Source organism: Xiphophorus hellerii, chromosome 19 (genome assembly GCF_003331165.1).
Source record: "Xiphophorus hellerii strain 12219 chromosome 19, Xiphophorus_hellerii-4.1, whole genome shotgun sequence".
Taxonomy (NCBI): Eukaryota; Metazoa; Chordata; class Actinopteri; order Cyprinodontiformes; family Poeciliidae; genus Xiphophorus; species Xiphophorus hellerii.
The window spans coordinates 8305503-8323087 of NC_045690.1; the positions used below are offsets into that span (position 1 = coordinate 8305503).

General features: G+C 38.4%; 1 protein-coding gene and 1 long non-coding RNA gene across 3 annotated transcripts in view; one reads left to right on the plus strand and one right to left on the minus strand.

Annotated features, from left to right (window-relative positions):
* The window catches only part of fndc5a (fibronectin type III domain containing 5a), a 34807-nt gene that overhangs the window by 13547 nt on the left and 3675 nt on the right, over positions 1 to 17585 (plus strand). Inside the window, exons 2-5 of one of the 2 annotated variants that reach the window (XR_004336829.1) lie at positions 4613 to 4728; positions 6840 to 7032; positions 16157 to 16246; positions 16342 to 16541. Coding sequence is in view for 1 of the 2 variants with exons in the window: in XM_032547590.1 (XP_032403481.1) it covers positions 4613 to 4728; positions 6840 to 7032; positions 16157 to 16246; positions 16342 to 16475 (533 nt within the window). In the remaining variant the exon portion in view is untranslated. The remainder of the gene's footprint in view (positions 1 to 4612; positions 4729 to 6839; positions 7033 to 16156; positions 16247 to 16341; positions 16542 to 17585) is intronic. The other variant, XM_032547590.1, reaches the window with a different exon arrangement.
* Positions 1769 to 17582, minus strand: LOC116709191 (uncharacterized). The gene is made up of 3 exons (XR_004336830.1): positions 17013 to 17582; positions 11602 to 11609; positions 1769 to 1781 (listed from the first exon to the last, which is right to left on the minus strand). It is a non-coding gene; the product is annotated as an uncharacterized LOC116709191 (long non-coding RNA).

Genomic DNA, 17585 nt, shown 5'->3' on the forward strand with positions numbered 1-17585 from the left:
GGCCTCTGTTAATCAGAATAAACCTCCGGTAACTCGGCTGACTGCATGTTTATGCCATGTTCAAATGGGCCCACACAAAATGATTCGAGGCAGCAGAAATAGCTCCACGGAGACCACTCAGGAAAGCAGAGCTCTACAGCTGGGGAACATGAAAAGAAAAATCATTTGATCTTTATAGCACCCAACAGCACACGCTCCACATTACATATTCTCAGGCTACCTGCAGTATCTCCCTCCAACTCAGCCCACGCTTCTGTGTCGGCACACTTGGTAACATGCGGCAGACAAACTCTGTCCGACTCAGATCGATGGAGAATCGAGGAGAGCACAAATAAAACAATGATGGACCACTCGGCATTCCCCCCCGAACTGTCCACGTTTTAACATGTTCAATGTCTCAGGGAGCTTTTAAACGTTAGGGAGCATTAAGGAGCTGTCATCCTCAACACGGCTCAGTGTGGGACTGACAATTAGCTGTCACTCTGATCATCATCAGGATAACAAAGACGCACACGCAACAGAGAAATCCGTCATGGCTCAAAGTCACCCCCGCCTTGTCTCAGAGTGAAGCGGGCTGTGTGCCACTGAGAGTTTATGAAGACATCTGTCTGGTGTTTCATTAGGGCTGACTCCTGTGTCATGTGGATATTTAAGGAACACGGTCACGGCCCGGCATCCTCTCTCTTTCTCTCTCTGTCTGTCCCCAAAGAGAAACACATGCGAAGAGGAGACGGGCAAAGACAAAAGAAAAAGTTTCCAAAAGCTCTGGGACACGAGGACAATTGGAGAGCGGGTTTATAAATGCAATATATGGACATTTGAACTTGATGCATATTCACCTTGCACTGCTTCTTTTGAAGTTTAACTATTATTCAATTTAAAAGACTTTAATCAATACTTGTTTTCTGAAGGAGAAATGTGGGACCATCGGATGACTTTTTACAGAACACAAGAGGCACCCAGAATATTAAACAATGGAGTGAAATATAAAAGAACCACTGAGAGAGTGAGACAATCAAAGATTAAAGTTAGCTTTCTCCAATAGGACAGGAATTTCTGATTCAAAATCCAAACATAGGCACATTTTCCACTAGCTGAGGCCTTTTCCTTACATCACTTCAAAAGACCACACTGAACTTTAGATTCACTTCAAACAACCTCTGATCCACACAGTTAGCCAGATTATTAAAAATGTGTTTTTACTACTTTGTATATTCTTATAGCTCTGCCTGTTTATATGAAAGTAGCCCACTGTGAAGGTCCCTCTAGGACACGACAAATAAAAGATTTTAATAAGGTTCAAAGTCTGTTTAATTTAGAAATCTGGAAAGCTCTAAAATATCCAAAATTAGTTTTAAACTCTGGACATTTTTTAAGTTTTATTTTGATATGTATCAAATATTTATCTTTATTTATATTTATCTTTAATATTTATCCTTCTTTATCTTCTGTTAGCCACCGGACCTATCCAAATTTAGCTGAAACAAATATGTTGAGAGTAAGGCTTGGATAGCGTCAGCATGTCAATGTGCCTCAGTAATCAGATAACCGAAGTGAAAGACGTTTCAATTTGTGGAGGTTAGAGGAATCTTTCTCAGATTTAAAAGAAAAGTTTTACAAATAATTATAACATCCACTCATTCATAGCGGTCATAGTTCTCATATTATTATAGGTTTACTTGCGATTATTCTTAATCTGGAAGTGTATTCTTTCAAGGAGCTGAGTTTGAAATCCATCAAGAACAACATTTCTCTGACTGAGTCAGGAAAAGAACTAATCACTCTTTAAAACATTGTCTGTGTCACGTTTTTTTGTTTTTGTTTGTTTGTTTTCGAAACGCAGCTGATTAAAATGATTTAAGCTTGTTGTATGCCTGTTAGTCAGCAGTACTTATAGTTAAATGTTAAACGCCAAAACCACGAGGACAAAGGTTGGGAAACTCTTCTTTAATAGTAAAGTCTCGCACTTTATGCAACAGCTTTCCTCAATGTTAAAATATGAATGAGGATTGTAATGTGAAGCGATAGGTAAGATAAAAATGTAGGCTACATGAATATGTTTGTTCCCACAGTGTGCAGAAGAACTTGTATTCATTATTTTTAAACAGCAGTTTAGCACGTGTAAAGTAAGCAATGGTGTCACAGACAGAAATAAATGTGCTCCAGGAGGGAGAACAGAAAATAAAGTGAGCACCAACAGAGAGATGATAAGCTTCATTTGTGATTCCTACGCTTTCATTTGGCTCCGGAGCCCTAGACGCCCATCCTCCAGGCTAACCAAGTAAACAGCAGACAGTAAACAAAAGCACATCCACTGCAAACATCAAAGTTTCCCCCCTCATTTCTGATGAAGAGATGCAGCGAGTCTCCATCCTGTCATCTGCAGTTAGTCAGGTCATTCATCAAGATGTCAGCCACAGGCATCAAGCCGAGAGGCAGCGCAAAACAAAAGAAAGGCAAAAAAAAACAAAAAACCGCAGCCCCTGTTTCTAAATGTACAGTACGTACACAAGCACTAGAGCAGCCCATTGTCCTGTAATTACCAGCTGTGAGGTTGGTGCGGGTTTGAGGGCAAGTGAGCGTTAACCTATTCAATGACTCATTGATTCCATTTGATTGGTCGAGTAAGATTTATGACCCGTCAAAGCCTCGGAGCGGCCTCGCTTAAAACTTCTCGTCTTTATTCACCTTTCAGCTCCACAAAGCAAATATCAATCAGTGCTTCTTAAAGGAAGGATCCAGCATTTCACAACAATAGAGTTCAGATGCGAGGGCATAATCGTTAAAATAAAAAGGCCCACACTCATCTTGACTTTCAGTCATTCTTTGTGTCTTGTATTAACATTAAAGTTTAAAAGTTCATTATGAGCCCCCTAATTTAAATCAGAACCTTTAACAGATCATTTGTTCTTTCCCTTAGCTTTCCGGTCCTTTAATAGTGCGATCTACACACATCAGACGTGTGCAGCCTTGAGCTTCATAATTACAGACTCCAAGTCCCCAGCAGCTGAGGCCACCAAAGTGCACCCAGAGCAACACATAATCTCACCACTAATTGTGTAATGAAGGCAAATTATTATTCGCAGCTCTTGTAGAGTGTGACCCTAATTAAACCAGAGGTGTGTTTGGAACTCGACACCAAACCAAAACGAGGAGACACACAGTTGTTTAGTCATTAGACGTATTCTGATAACGAGTCCAAAGTCATTAGCGTCTCTTTAAATTGGTTTGTGTTGGAGCATTTTATTGCTCTTGTTTTCAAATACTTACAAAGAGACAGAAAATGGGAAGTTTAATAAGGACTTGCTAAATATTAAAGCTTGCAATCAAAATACAAATTGGATGAATACATAAAGAAATTAATGGTACTATTTTTAAGATTTTCTTTGATTAAAAATGTGGTATTTATAAACAATGATCCGGGTGTTTCATTCCACAACAATATATGAAAACACCAAAAGAAACTTTCATTTCAGGGACTTAATTTACAAGCATGTGAAGATCAAAGCTTCACACTTACATAAGTTTAAACTAACCAAAGGACTGATTTTATTCGATTTTCTCCCATGTGGCTACTGTATAACTGCCACGGTTTCATAATGCAATGGTATTTACACAAAAAAAAATTATATTTTTCTTTTGCTGTTGATGCCCCTCAAACCTTGGCAGCAATCTGGCCTAAGCAGCAACGCTGGGTTGCTAGAAATGATGCGTCAGTGCATTCAGTGCTTTGCCTGCAAATAGTCTCTACATCAAAGTTTTAACAATCCTGGAAATAACTGTGACAGATTTTTGTACAAAATGTGGTGAGTTTACGATGTATTTACGATGTATTTATCCAAAAAGGTCATTCAGAATAAACACTAAAACTATGACTGCATGCTGGCTGTGGTAGACATGCTGCCCCTGCCTGTAGTTTTTAAACAGTCATACTTTATTCAGAATGACGGTCAGCACTTCATTAGATTCAGTAACTTCATTGCCTGCTTGTTTTAAGAAAATAGTGTAACAACATTTCAGCTATCTGACTGGCCTTGTGCATCAACAGGTAGGAGGAGGATCACAGAGCAAAGTCTAGATGTAGAATTACTGACTTGGGAAAACTAAAACTGACCTCTGATGGTTTGATCTGTAGACAATGACTACAGATTGGTAGTCATTTTCTACCAATCTGAGGCTTCTTCAAAATAACTAAAAACATCAACTGAGCAACACCTTATCTTCTCTGCCATTTTTCATTACTTTTTTTTTTTACTATTTTATACTGTTTCTTGCTGTTAAATTTTGGACTATATGGACTCCAGGTATTTGTAGAGGGTATGGACCAAATTTACCTAAATATGCGCTAATACACAAAGTAAGCTTATATCTACAGTCTCCCTTATTTCTTGGGGGTACAACCAAAGAAAATAAATAGCATTTTTCACTGTTTTTCCTCTTCCTACTCCCCACTATGAATCCCAACCTCATAAAATAGATTCCTCTGAGCTATTTATTCACACCAACAAACTTGGCTTCCCGACATTGTAGCAGAACACAAAAACTGAGCTTTTACTTTACTTTATATTAGAGCGTGAACAAAAGGCTTTTCTTCCTGTCTCATTGTTTGCAGATAGCCTGTCGCCTCCCGTCAATGTGACCATCAAAGAGGTGAAAGCAAACTTTGCTGTGGTGGCATGGGACATCCCCGAGGGAGACCCCGTCATTGGCTTTGCCATCACACAGCAGGTGAGTAACAGATTGTGTAGGAGACATCAGTGGACAAAACACAACAAGGTTAAGAAGATACGGATTTACAAAAAGAAGCCAAGGTGTATTAATAGTCTAAACAGGCAAAGAATTTAACTTCATTCACCTCATTTTACATCCACACATAGCTCCACAGCCAGGGGATGTACAGCAGAGCCTCTGTCTGTAAAACAACAGTTAGGACAATAATGTTTATTATATGTGCACTTATAGTGTTTCAATAACGCACTTGCTTGTTTTTGTAAGGAACAGTTTGGGAATTTGAGGACTTACATGATCAATTATTCATAGAATTACAAATGAAAAGGTTCTGTAGCATTGTTCTCTTGCTCTATTAAATATGAGACTGGAGCCACATGGTTGTTTGGGTGAATGTTTGTGCTGGCAGTCTGCAGAGATCTACAGTGCTTTCGAAAAACCTTTGCACACAAGTGTTAATGTATTTTATTGGGATTTTGTGTAGCAAACCAACACAGAGTAAAGTGTTTTGAGAAGCTGAGTGAAAATAAAATACGAATTTCTGAGCAGTGTGGTGTACATTTATCTTAAACTCCCATGACTCACTATTTTCTAGAGCTACATTTGGACTATACTAGCTTTGCAGAGCTAGAGAGGGCAATAATTGTAAAACAGCTCAATCTTAGTCAGACTGACTATATTGACTTATATTGCTTTATAAAATAACCCTGCTTTAAATTTTTGCACAACTTCCTCCCTGACCCATCTGCTTCCCTGGTCTCCATGTTGCTGTTTGTTCACAAATGCTCTCTAAGAAACCAATAAACCTTGACAGTAACCCTGCAATTATACTGAGGTTAAATCCCATGGGTGGACTCTGTTCCGAAGTTTTGCTTTTTAACATAACTTTCCAACTATGTGTAACGATGCTATCTCCTGCTTCCATGATTGACAACTGAGTTCAGTTCACAGTATGTATTCAGGGTTAAGACAAGAGTGCTAGTGAGCATTTATCACGTTTCACAGTATCTTGAGATACTTAAGAAATGAGGTGGAACTCATTTTCTCCTAAAGGGACTTATTTTTGATAGGTGAGTGGTTCTACATGCTGGAGATTTGGTTAAACACAGTCTATACTCCTTTTTCTTCTGAACAAACAATGTTACTGATACTCATTCAGCCTTTTTTAGGGGCTAAAATGACCCTCTGCATCATATCAGATTTAAACTTCTGGTAAGTAAATGGTTACGGATTACAAATTAGAAACTGTAAGAAACTGATCAGTCTAAGGCAAACTCAGTTTCATTTTGGGCCATATCAAAAATTTGAATGTTTTTAAAAAGTCGGTTGCACCAGAATGTATTGATAAAACCCATTAAACTGGTAAAATATGAATAAATAGCTGTCCCTCCAGGATTTTGATCATTTTTCAATCAAAATCACAGATTTTGTGGTTCTAAATTAGAAATATTTGCAAGGAATTTTTACAATATTTGTGCTAATGTATGATGTTAAATGTGATTTTTTTTATTATCCTGGTTATAACTTGATATGAAGGAAGGCTGAGGCAGCAATCACTTAAACCCACTATTTGTTTTTACCAATGGGTTTGACAGGTGTGGGCTAAGAGATTGATAGAATTAGCAACAGTCATAATATTAAAAGTTGTTTTTTTCATTATCACTGATTAAATGTTTTGAAATTAAAGGCTAGACTTATTTTTTGAATGGTGAGATTATGCTACTGCACTTAAAGTTGAATATGTTTTAAGGCTATGTACACCCCACACATGTCAACAAAGTTGGCTACGTCTGAATACTAGAGAGATCAAACCATCAAGGAGCTTTCATTCATGCTGTCTGGAAAACTCGATGGTGCCACTTTGATCAGTTGCAGAGATCCTTTTGCTTCCAGTTTACCCATTTTGCAAATAAGACAACTCTGCGTTTGCCAAGATACAAAGATAGAAGGATGTGTAATCCAATAAAAATTTCACAAAAGCCCTCCTGGTACTCAGTGGTGACAGCAGCATGCCCTGGCTTTCCCTCTACCTTTAAAAGGTGAATTTTTTGTGTGTGTTTTCAAGTCTTTGTTTCATCAGTCAACCCCCATGTTGTTTTCTGCTTCAACAGAAGAAAGACGTGCGCATGCTGCGGTTCATCCAGGAAGTCAACACCACCACGCGCACCTGTGCATTATGGGACTTGGAGGAGGAGACAGACTACATTGTGCACGTCCAGTCCGTCAGCATGTCCGGGACGAGCCCGCTGAGCGAACCGCTGCGCTTCCGAACCCCAAAGGAGGCCGAGACACAGGCCTCTAAGAGTAAATAGCCACATGCAAATACACTCACTTGTTTAGTCATTTACAGCTAGAAGGATGGAGGAAAGCTCTTCTGCTCATTTTTTAGGGCATAAGTACAAAAGGGACTTGGCCTTTTGACAACACAGTGACAGATTTAGCCTAAAAATCCAAAAGAAATCAATAGACACACAAAGCATGAAATGAAATTTCACAACAGACTGCTCCATCTCTCCCCTACTGACTACAGCTACGGAGCAAAACGCCCGACAGGGGAAGCATACTTCACTGTTTATTGATGTTTTTCCGCAAGAGCCACTCTGTATGCACCCTGCACAGCACCACTGTAAACCAAAATGAGGAAAGGCATTTATCAGACAGACGAAGGAGGTAGTAAGGAAGCTGTAAGGGGTGGAGAATCGATGTGCTTTTGGCTGAGCCATTGCTCCATCTATTCCCCCTCTCATTTACACTCTTCTCTCATATGAGCTGCCGCGATGCTCCGCACTGTTTGGAGCCAGAGGGAGTCTGAACTTCTGCTGAAGCTGTAAGTGGGCTGCCAGAAAACATGTAGAACATAAAAACAATCAGTGATAAACACTGAAGAGATGTGGTGGCGACCACCAAGACCTAATTAATACTGAATACGTTGTCTGAGTGTTATTTATGCAGCAGGGAAGAGTTTAGTGAGATCAATCACCGCGCAAAACACAAGCAAACACTTTTTAATTGGATCTTTTTACAATTTCATGTAATTACATGTTGTTGCTTTTGTCACTCCAAACACTAAATAGTTCACATAAATGGACAGAAATTTTGTTGTATTTTTTTAGCACGCACATAAAAACACTTTTAACGTGGATGGTAATTAATTTTTAAATGGCGCAACTGTAAAAGTGATTTATTTAGATCTGTTAACTTTTAATGAACATATAACACTCCACGGGAATCGAAGAAACATATTTAAAACATCAGAACATATTATTCATAATATGTCTTAAAATTTCACATATAAAGACGTCATACAAAAAGAAAATAAATGTGACTTTGTCAAAGTCATTGAGCACTTGGGTTGACGTGATACTTAAATCTCAAACTGAATTCCAGTATCATGAACAGGGCCGGCCCAAGGCATAAGCAAACTAAGCAGCCGCTTAGGGCCCCAGGGCCACTAAGGGGCCACAGTGGAGCTGATGTTGTTTTTTAAAAAAAATTTTAAGTAATAATTTCTATGTCATTATAATATCAAAAACACACAATTTCACTATGAAGTGATTTGTTTTTACAATAATATATGTTTTATTATGTATGTAGAAATTATTATTTTATTGATAAAAAGAAAAAAATTATTTGCTCTTGGGAGCCCCTGGTGGCCGCGGTAGGTACCGCTGGTAACATGAGCTGCCCGTGCAGAGCGCATCCAAACGTCCAAAGCTCCGGTCAGAAGAAAAGTAAGCAAAACAATGTCTCAAAAAAGGACTTATCCTTCAGGGAGAAAAGAAAGAGGAAAAATAGAAAAAAGCCAAGATAAAGTTTGTTTTAATGTGCCTTGGTAATGTCATGTAATGTAAAAGAGTTGTAAAGCTGCTGCAAATAGAAAATTATCTTGATAGCGACCTGGAACGGTTCAGTTCAACAGCCAAACACTTATGCTAGGTTCTTTGTGTTTGTGTGAAACTGAGTTTTAACTTTAAATGAGTTGATTGGTTGGCTCTGTATATTTCTGAGGTATTTTTGGCTTCAAAACGCCGTGTTTGACAACGTTTGATAACAATAATTAAAACTTCTCAATGTTTGACATTGTCTAGCAAAATGTTTTTACGTCAGGCTACATAGCTGCTACATCGATGAACTTCTCTATAGTAGTTGGGGATTTGTTGTTTGCTGCTGAGCATAATCATTTTGTGGCTAAAACAAACATTATTTTTACATCAACTAAGTTATGTGAAACTTCTATTAAAATCATTTGAAGGTACAGAATCAGTCCAGTACCAATTCACATTCTCAAAGGAGAAAGACTCACCTGGTATAAATTATGTTTTTAGCTATTGAAGTTACTCTTAAGAGAAATTTATTTAATCAAAAATTTGTCGGCTGCACCGATGGCAGTTTTCTGGCCGATCCCTGGTCACCGATTTTTATAAAGCCTGAGCAGCCGATTTTGATTTTGGCTGATATGAATTTTTTTTGTCTGAAATGTCTCTAAATATAGCAAGGAAGTCGCTGAGTTGGCAACAGTGGGGTGAATATTGTTAACTGCAAACGTTCAGACCTGACCTGGTGAGTCGGTCTGTCAGTCAAACCTCTCACTGTAGAGCAGACGAGGACAGAGACGGATTTTTAAACCTTTGCTGACGACGATAAGATTAGGGGATAAGATCAGCTTCACATGTAAGTATCAGCCAATCACAATCCCTCAAAATTAAGGAAATCGGCACAAATCAACTGGTCAATAAATCAGTTGGCCAATAAATGTATCCTATATTATACATGTATATAATATAAACAGCACTGCCAGAGATGCAATAAGTTTATAGCAGGTGTGTGAATGATCTAGTCCACATTGTTAGCAGATCTATAGGGCCCCAAAATCAAATTTCTCTTAGGGCCCCATGGAGTCTTGGGCCAGCCCTGGCCATGAATAATGCTCAATGTTCTATAATATTTCAATACTGTTGAAACATATTTAGGAGGAACTATACTCTTCTAATGAAGATTTTAAAAAATCATAATCGATAATGGTAAAACATTACTTTACTGGCTAAATAAATTAGTAACTAACTCAGAAGCCTTGCAAAAACAACATTATTAAATTACATATCTAAACATAATAAAAAAAGTCAACATAATCTTCAAAAAAGTTATAAAAAGATATGTTTGAAGTACTTTAAAAGATTATAAGAGAAGCAAATAAAGCACATATAAAGTAAAGAGCAAAGCCCTGTGGAACACCATCTTTAGTGGTAGTATAGAGAAATAATGTGGATAGGAAACTGTTTAGCCCAGCAGTGAGTCAAACTTGGTGACTTTTTGTCATAAATTAAATGACTTCCTTATATGTACTCATCCATCGATCAAACATTTGAACTATTAGCAAATACTGTTGCAGTACAATACAATTACAGTGAAAGAAAACAAAGAAATATGCACTTGTTGTCTAAAAATATTGAAAACCTGCTTTCAGGATTAAGTTAAATTTTCACCAAACTAGACTGTCTCTTCAGGTTATCGCTGCTAAAACAAATGAAGTGTTTTCGATGCGCACACCGAGCCCCTGTTCACTGGGAAATGAAAAAGATTTCCTCTTCCGCACCTTTTCCTATCATCAAAGATTGAACATCCTCATGAGACCACCTCTTCACGGTTTGGCACAGTCCCAGTCGTCCTCTTTTTCATCCGCAGTGCTTTTTCAAGGATGTCTGTTTAATTAACTCGACTAGGTTAGAACAGAGGAACATTTTGCTGTGGCAGATGAGCAGCTTTTCTCTGAGTAAACATCTTGTAATTCAATTCACAGGAAATTCTTGCTACAGTAGCATTCAAAGCGATGCTTGTTTTACAAATGACTGAGACGCAGATCAAACTCAACTCAGTTCCAACACAAATATGAGTAGGAGAAGAAATGTTTAAATGCAAAAACTCAAAATAAAAAGCAGTTAAAGGACTGTTTAGGTTTGTAGATTTATAGTAAATATAAGAAGTCCACACTCCCTTGTTAGGATGACAGATATTTGGAGGGAAAAAATTAAACTATGATACATTTTTTCAAAACATTTTCTACCCTTTGATGTCATTTTCCCACTCTGGCTTCGCAAAGGTTCTCAAATCTATCGGATTTTGAACACGTCTCTTGTCAGCAACCTTCATAAGATTTAGTCCTGAACTTTGACCTGGCTATTCAAAACCTCTCATGTATCCGCTCTTTTGTTAATTCTGGCACGTTTGGTAATTGTGTCCAAGAGTTTAAGTTTGGTTTGATGAGACAGTAACACATTGTTCCACAAGGTTTAAAAGACTTAGGTCGGATCTGGAGGTTTTTTCGTGGGGAAGAACAGACTTCAGTCCTCCTTAGGCCAGACTTAAGTAGAACATATGGGACACTGGGTGCATGGTGAACACAACCAGTACCAACCAGAACCTGTGTAGCTTTTGATCTTTTGGCAGCCTCCACGAATAATTTCAGCCTCACCTTTTCACCAGAATATAGAGAAATATCCAGTTTTGGTAAAGCCATAGCTGTGTGATATTCTCTCTAATTATTCATTGTGCCATGTCTGTATACTACTGTGGATTTTTATTGCTCCTCTCCTCACTAATAACACATATTAAATAATTTATAACTATATATTATGTAAATATTTGTTTTTAATTGAAAAATACTTGATATACCACATTAAAATTAGGAAAAGTCTGATTTTTTTTATCACAAAAACCTGCAAAGGTACACGTTTTATAATAAAAACTGTTGCACTAACATGTCTCAGAATAATCTTATTTTGTTTCTTTTACATTTACAACACCTCCTTTTGCAACATTTCTGTAGATCACTCAGAGATATGTTTAATACTGGAACAGATTTAAGAAGATGAAAACCAATAGTGCTGTAAATCTGACATGAAAAGAGGAGTTTGTTAGCAGACAGTGGTGCAGTCTGCAGAATGGGAGCAGATCTCAGTGCAGCTGTTGTCTAGACATGCTGGGTGAACATCCTGAGGAATAAAAAGAGGTTTTCACGGTTCTCTTTCAGCTGCTCAGCCTTACTGTTCTCCCATGTCACACTGCTCTGAGAATAAGGAGCAAAGGATGAGCCTGAAATGCCAGATTACTCCCCTTTTTTCACCATGGGACTGAGATACACAAGATCAAAAGAACAAAAAACTGGGTTGAAAAGAAGCCAACATAACATGTACTCAATGCAAAAAGATGTGGCAATGAGTTAAGAGAAAGACAGGAATATTGCTCAAATCAGATGCCACATGTGGATAATGCACAGACACCCCCTGTCACCCCCAAACTGGACCAATGGCTACAACAGATCCCAGGAACAACATCAGACATCTGTTGTTGCGCAACACCCCCCCCCCCCCCCCCCCCCCTCCTTTCTGTCTCTAATCTCTCACTCTCTACTTCCTCTTCTGAGAGGGGAGATGTGCTACCAGCTCTCCTTCTAACGGGTTAATTGAGTTTCCTAAATCTGCTGGGATTTACCCTGCCCAGAACTGAAGTAAACTCTGTTTAAGCTGGTTTCGAGAAACGATTCGCCTGGTTTCTGACGGCCAACATCCAGGTGTCCCACCCTTCTTCCCCCTGTGAATTAGCCAGACTGAGCAGCCTACAGCCAACTAGTTTCACAGAGCACACCTGTTAACGGTCGCTCGTTCTCTATTTTACAACTTGCATTTGTTATTGAACCAGGTAGGTTTTAGTGACTCGGGCGAGTCCCAAGGATGACGTTTTAAATTTGGGCTACCAGCAACCTAAAAACATTTTAAACTTTTTCCTCTCCAGAATCAAACATCACAGCTATTTTACAACCATCAAAGAACTTTAAGGTGACTCATTAACTGAATGTCCACAACATCTTTTAGATTTTCTTTATGCTAAATATTTTATTAGTAAGGCAGTTTTGCAAGGGTCAGTACAGCTTAATTCAGTAGCAGAAATAATCAAATAAGTAAAATCAATCATCTAGTCTATCTTTCCCTACTGCTGATACTGAGAACTAAAAAAGGAACCTTTGAGAGAGACGGACGGAGTTTGGCGTTTCGAACCCCAGACCTGGCTTGATGATGAAGAAGGTGCTGCAGCAGGAGGAAGATGTTGATCGGCGAAGGCAGGGATCTCTGTGATGATTGAAGATGAAGAAGGTGCTGCAGCAGGAGGAAGATGTTGATCGGCGAAGGCAGGAATCTCTGTGATGATTGAAGATGAAGAAGGTGCTGCAGCAGGAGGAAGATGTTGATCGGCGAAGGCAGGAATCTCTGTAGGTCTGATGAGCTTCTTCTCCGCATGGATGGTGAGGTCACACAGGACTTGGTGCTGGCAGGAAAAAAGGCACCAGTTCTTCTTCTTTGTCTTTGCCTTTGTCTTTGTCTTCATCTTTGTCTTTGGGGTCTGAACCCAGCTGATGAGAGAAGTGCGATTCGAAGCCACAAGTTGTGGGCCTGACGGGTTGGTCCTCATGGCAGGACAGTCTTCGGCTCCGTGGCCCCGGCTCTTCTTCAGCTGCAGAGTTCTTTGTCCATCTCTTGGCTCGAAGCTGCCCGGAGGATCCAACAAAAGGTTCCTCTTTTGCACCCACTTTTTATAGGGTTTATCCACCCTTTGGTGCGTTTTCATTGGCTGTCTGCTTAGACAGATGACCTCACATCCATCACTGTCCTTCAGACATTATGTCCTGATGTCTGTGCTAATGTCTCAGGGTTGCTCAACCTCCTGTGTCTGCTGTCTTCACAACCTTTCACCTAAATAAGGCGTTGATCATCTCTGCTCTCCTATAGTTCCCCTTTTTCCCTTAACCGTTCACCTTTCACCTACTATCTACCTATAACATATCAGTGATGTTTAATTGCAGTTACACCTTTTACACCATTTCAAGTTCAATGTCAAAATCACATTTATATCACATTTATTTTCTTTAGCTTCTCTGATTTAGCATTCATTTATAATTTTATAACCATAACTTATATCACATTTATTTTCTTCAGCTTCTCTGATCTATCATTCATTTATGATTTTATAACCATAACTTATTAATTATCCTTATTATAATCCTAATGTGAGTTATTACAGATGTTTTTCTGAAAAGAAACCCAGAATAATCCATGATTCTAATTATTTGATACTAAAGTTACGGTTACTGGTTTTTCTTATAAATGTTCTCACAAATGTAAGTGTAAGTATTATTACAAGTAAACCAATATTAATATAAGCATTTTACTTTGAATCTTATCAAATTACTCAAATGTTTAGATTTCATTCTTTAAAACTTTCATGCTTTAACCTAAGGAATAGTCTCAGCTATTTTTATAAATCTGCAGGCTGGAAACTTCCTCTTTTTCCAGGAAACCTGCTTTTCCTGTTTAATGACTCTCTCTGACTGACTATGATTTCTTATGATTAGATAGAAAAAAGTAGAATTAAAGCAAAGTTTGCTTTAGACAAAAACAACACACACAACCAGATTTATTTTATTGACACCTAAGTCTACTGTTGGGCCTTGATGTCACTTGAGTGATTCATTTTAAAGATAACTTTATTTATTATTACTGTTAAACTAAAATCTCCAGCATGGGGAAGTGGGATGAGCTCGGATTTTCTTGACACATCTCAGTCCAGAAATGTGCAATCCTTGGCACAGCCAAGATACTGCGCAGAACCCTCAAGCTCCCAGGCCTCTGGTAGAGGACCCGAGCTCAGAGGATAAGAACCACCCGCGGTGGGTGAGAAGGGAATTTTTTTTATATATATATATATATATATATTTTTTTTTTTTTTTTAAAAAAGCCCCAACACCAAACAGGCTTCTGTCAGGTGTTCCAGGCGACCAGTCAGTCCGGTTTGGTCAGCTAGCTGAAAGCATCACGGGCCCCTGGCTGTTGTGAGACCAATCGATTGATAGAACTGCTTGTTGCTAAAAGCCACTGGAGCATGGGGATCCTGCACACAGGGCGCACCAAATGTCACCCGCTGCTGTTGGATGGAACAGGCTGGAAAGCTCTGTGTGTCGCAATAAACTTCAGGTCACACAACAGTGCATGGAAAAAGACTTTTGTCACTGAATTTGTGTGTAAATCAGTAGAAAATCCTCATTGTTTTAAGCCTGTGCTATATTCCGCTGCCATTAAAGAAGAGAGCAGAAGACGATTTACTGAACGCAAGAAACATTTTTGGAAAAGGTCAACTACAAAACCTTTATAAAAGAATCTGTAATTTTCTCACATATTTTGCAAAAATGTTCAAAAAGCCTTCTTGAGTACAAATACAGGTCTTGAACAGGAGCTGTCTGGAAAAAGTCTGTCAGTGAAACCCCAATTGGACTAAATGACAGTCGAGCAGTTCAGTGTCGACGGCAGCTCTGCAGCAGTGTGCTGTGACACTTTTTGAAGCTTCAGAGAGAGAAAACTCTTGGAAAAATCCCTGCAGAGAACAGGAGCTTGAAGACAAGAAATCCCACTCTGAATAGTTTATGAGAAGCTGGCAGGCTCAATGAGAGTGACTAAAGCTTCTCTATACTAATAGGCGAAAGAACATAAATCTTAAGAGTTTTGCTAATCTATAACACTCCTCTGTATATTTTAGAATAATGTGAACTGAAATATTGGTTTTCATTGATGTTCTGAAGTTTTAAATGTGACAAAATACCGGAAATACGATTAAAACATCCAACTTAAAATGTTATCAGATCTGTACTTAATCGTAACCTTTTGTTTCAGCATTCGAAATAATGATACTACAGTCATGGTTTTCAAGGACAAAAAACATGAAATGACAAAGTTGCCATGAATTTAAAAAAAATTAAATGAAAAGAATTTCGTCTTTGTTTTTGCAATATTTGTAGAAAATTTCAAAACTTTTCCTGACGTCCAGTTTTTCCCAACAAAGAACAGTGGTCAACATAAAGCAAGACATTCACACACGCTTGATTACACAGACAAAACCTGTCTGTTTTTACGCTCACATTATTTCACTTTTCTACTTCAAGAATCTTAACATTTTTTCTCACATCATTCTAAATGATATAGAGTGAAATTTATTGTGACCAACATCTGTAATATATTATTAAACAAATTCATCAACACCCATGATTATTCTGAACTCTCCCTCTCATTACTAATTTAATAAGTCTTGACTTATTAAAGTACATGATAGGCAGACCCTGGGGATAACAATGGTGGTGCGTCAAGATGTATAGAAAATTCATTATAGTGAGGGGAATATTAATGAATATGTCAATAATAAAAGAAGACTTAAGAGTTACTTTTGTTCTAGACCCAAATAAGATGACCTTGGCTCTTTTAATGAATAGAGTACCTAAAGCAAATCTTCTAAGTTATTAAAATGATTAATGAGAAATCCCCGTTTGTTACTGTAGGAAATCAATTTTAGTTTGTATAGCCAGTGACCTTCTCCCTCTTGACCTTTCCAGACGAAGTGACCATGGAGGAGGTGGGTCAGGCGACTCAGCTGAGGGCTGGAGAGCTCATCATCATTGTGGTCGTACTCATCATGTGGGCAGGTGAGAACAGGCTTATTTAACAACCCAAATCAACCATCACTGCTTCCTAAAAAAAAAATGGAACAACAGGCGCTCTACTTGTTTTCTCCCTTCAGGTGTGATTGCCCTCTTCTGTCGTCAATATGACATAATCAAAGACAACGAGCCCAACAACAACAAGGACAAAGCCAAAAACTCCTCAGAGTGCAGCACTCCTGAACACCCGACGGGGGGGCTGCTGCGCAGTAAGGTATAACCCACCCCTCTGCTCCCTCTCCTCTCCCTGGGTGCCTCCCCTCTCAGCGACTCTGGCCAGGTGAATGGTCCCGGCCACTTCTCGACTTATTTTCCACCGACACGTCATTAGCTTTCATTCGGTATCATCTGAGCATCAGCGCATCGCTGCTCAAACATGGTGGCATTTTGTGCATGACTGCAGCATTCTGCTTCAACAGGACTTGAGTCATGATTTCTAATACTGTAACAAAGTGTTGAGTCATACATCATTTCCAAAGAGTCAGACTTTCTTGTAATATTTTTCGTGCATAAGTAACCAAAAAAAAAACAGAAATATCCTCAGATTGTTTGGGGAACTGCTGATGAATATGACTTTAAAATTTTAACATTGATCAACTGTGCTTAAATACATTTGAGTAAGAAATAACTTTCATGATCAAACTCTTTGGAGAAAAATCCATCTGGAGCAATTCCTTCCTCTCCGTCAAACAATATTTATTTTAAATTCAATAAAGTAAGGAGAATCCAAAACCCCAGTGGTCTGATCAACTAATCAGAAGAAGGCCATATTGAGCTACACAGCCAATAGTAAGGATGGTTTCTACATTATTATTACATTGGTGAAAGTACAGAAAGACCAAGAAGGTAAATGATCTATCCTGGAAGATGAAACTAACTAGAACTGTTCTCACATAACGGCTTCAAAAATATATCCCAATTCCACAAAATTGCATTCTCAAGAGACATTAAACAATACTTCAAGTTAAATCATTTTTAAAATCTACATAATATATGAATTAACCAAAATAGGATCATTCATACAAGAGACACTTTTAACCTTTTGCTTTTAAGCAGAGAATGGCATAAAACTAAAAATCTCAGATTTCAGGTATTTTGGCCACTAAAACCAGTTGTGAGAAAGTCTGGCTTCTTGAAAGCAAAACATGCAGATTTTAGCTGCGATATTAAACCTTAGCACTGTCCTGCTTGGAACATTGCAGAGCCCCATATCACACTCATCTGTGCAGAAAACTACTGATCCAAGCAAATTCTCAGAGGCATTCTCATGCTCATTAAAGTTAATTTTTTTATCGAGTCTTTACTTGTCTTTTTTTCCCCTCCA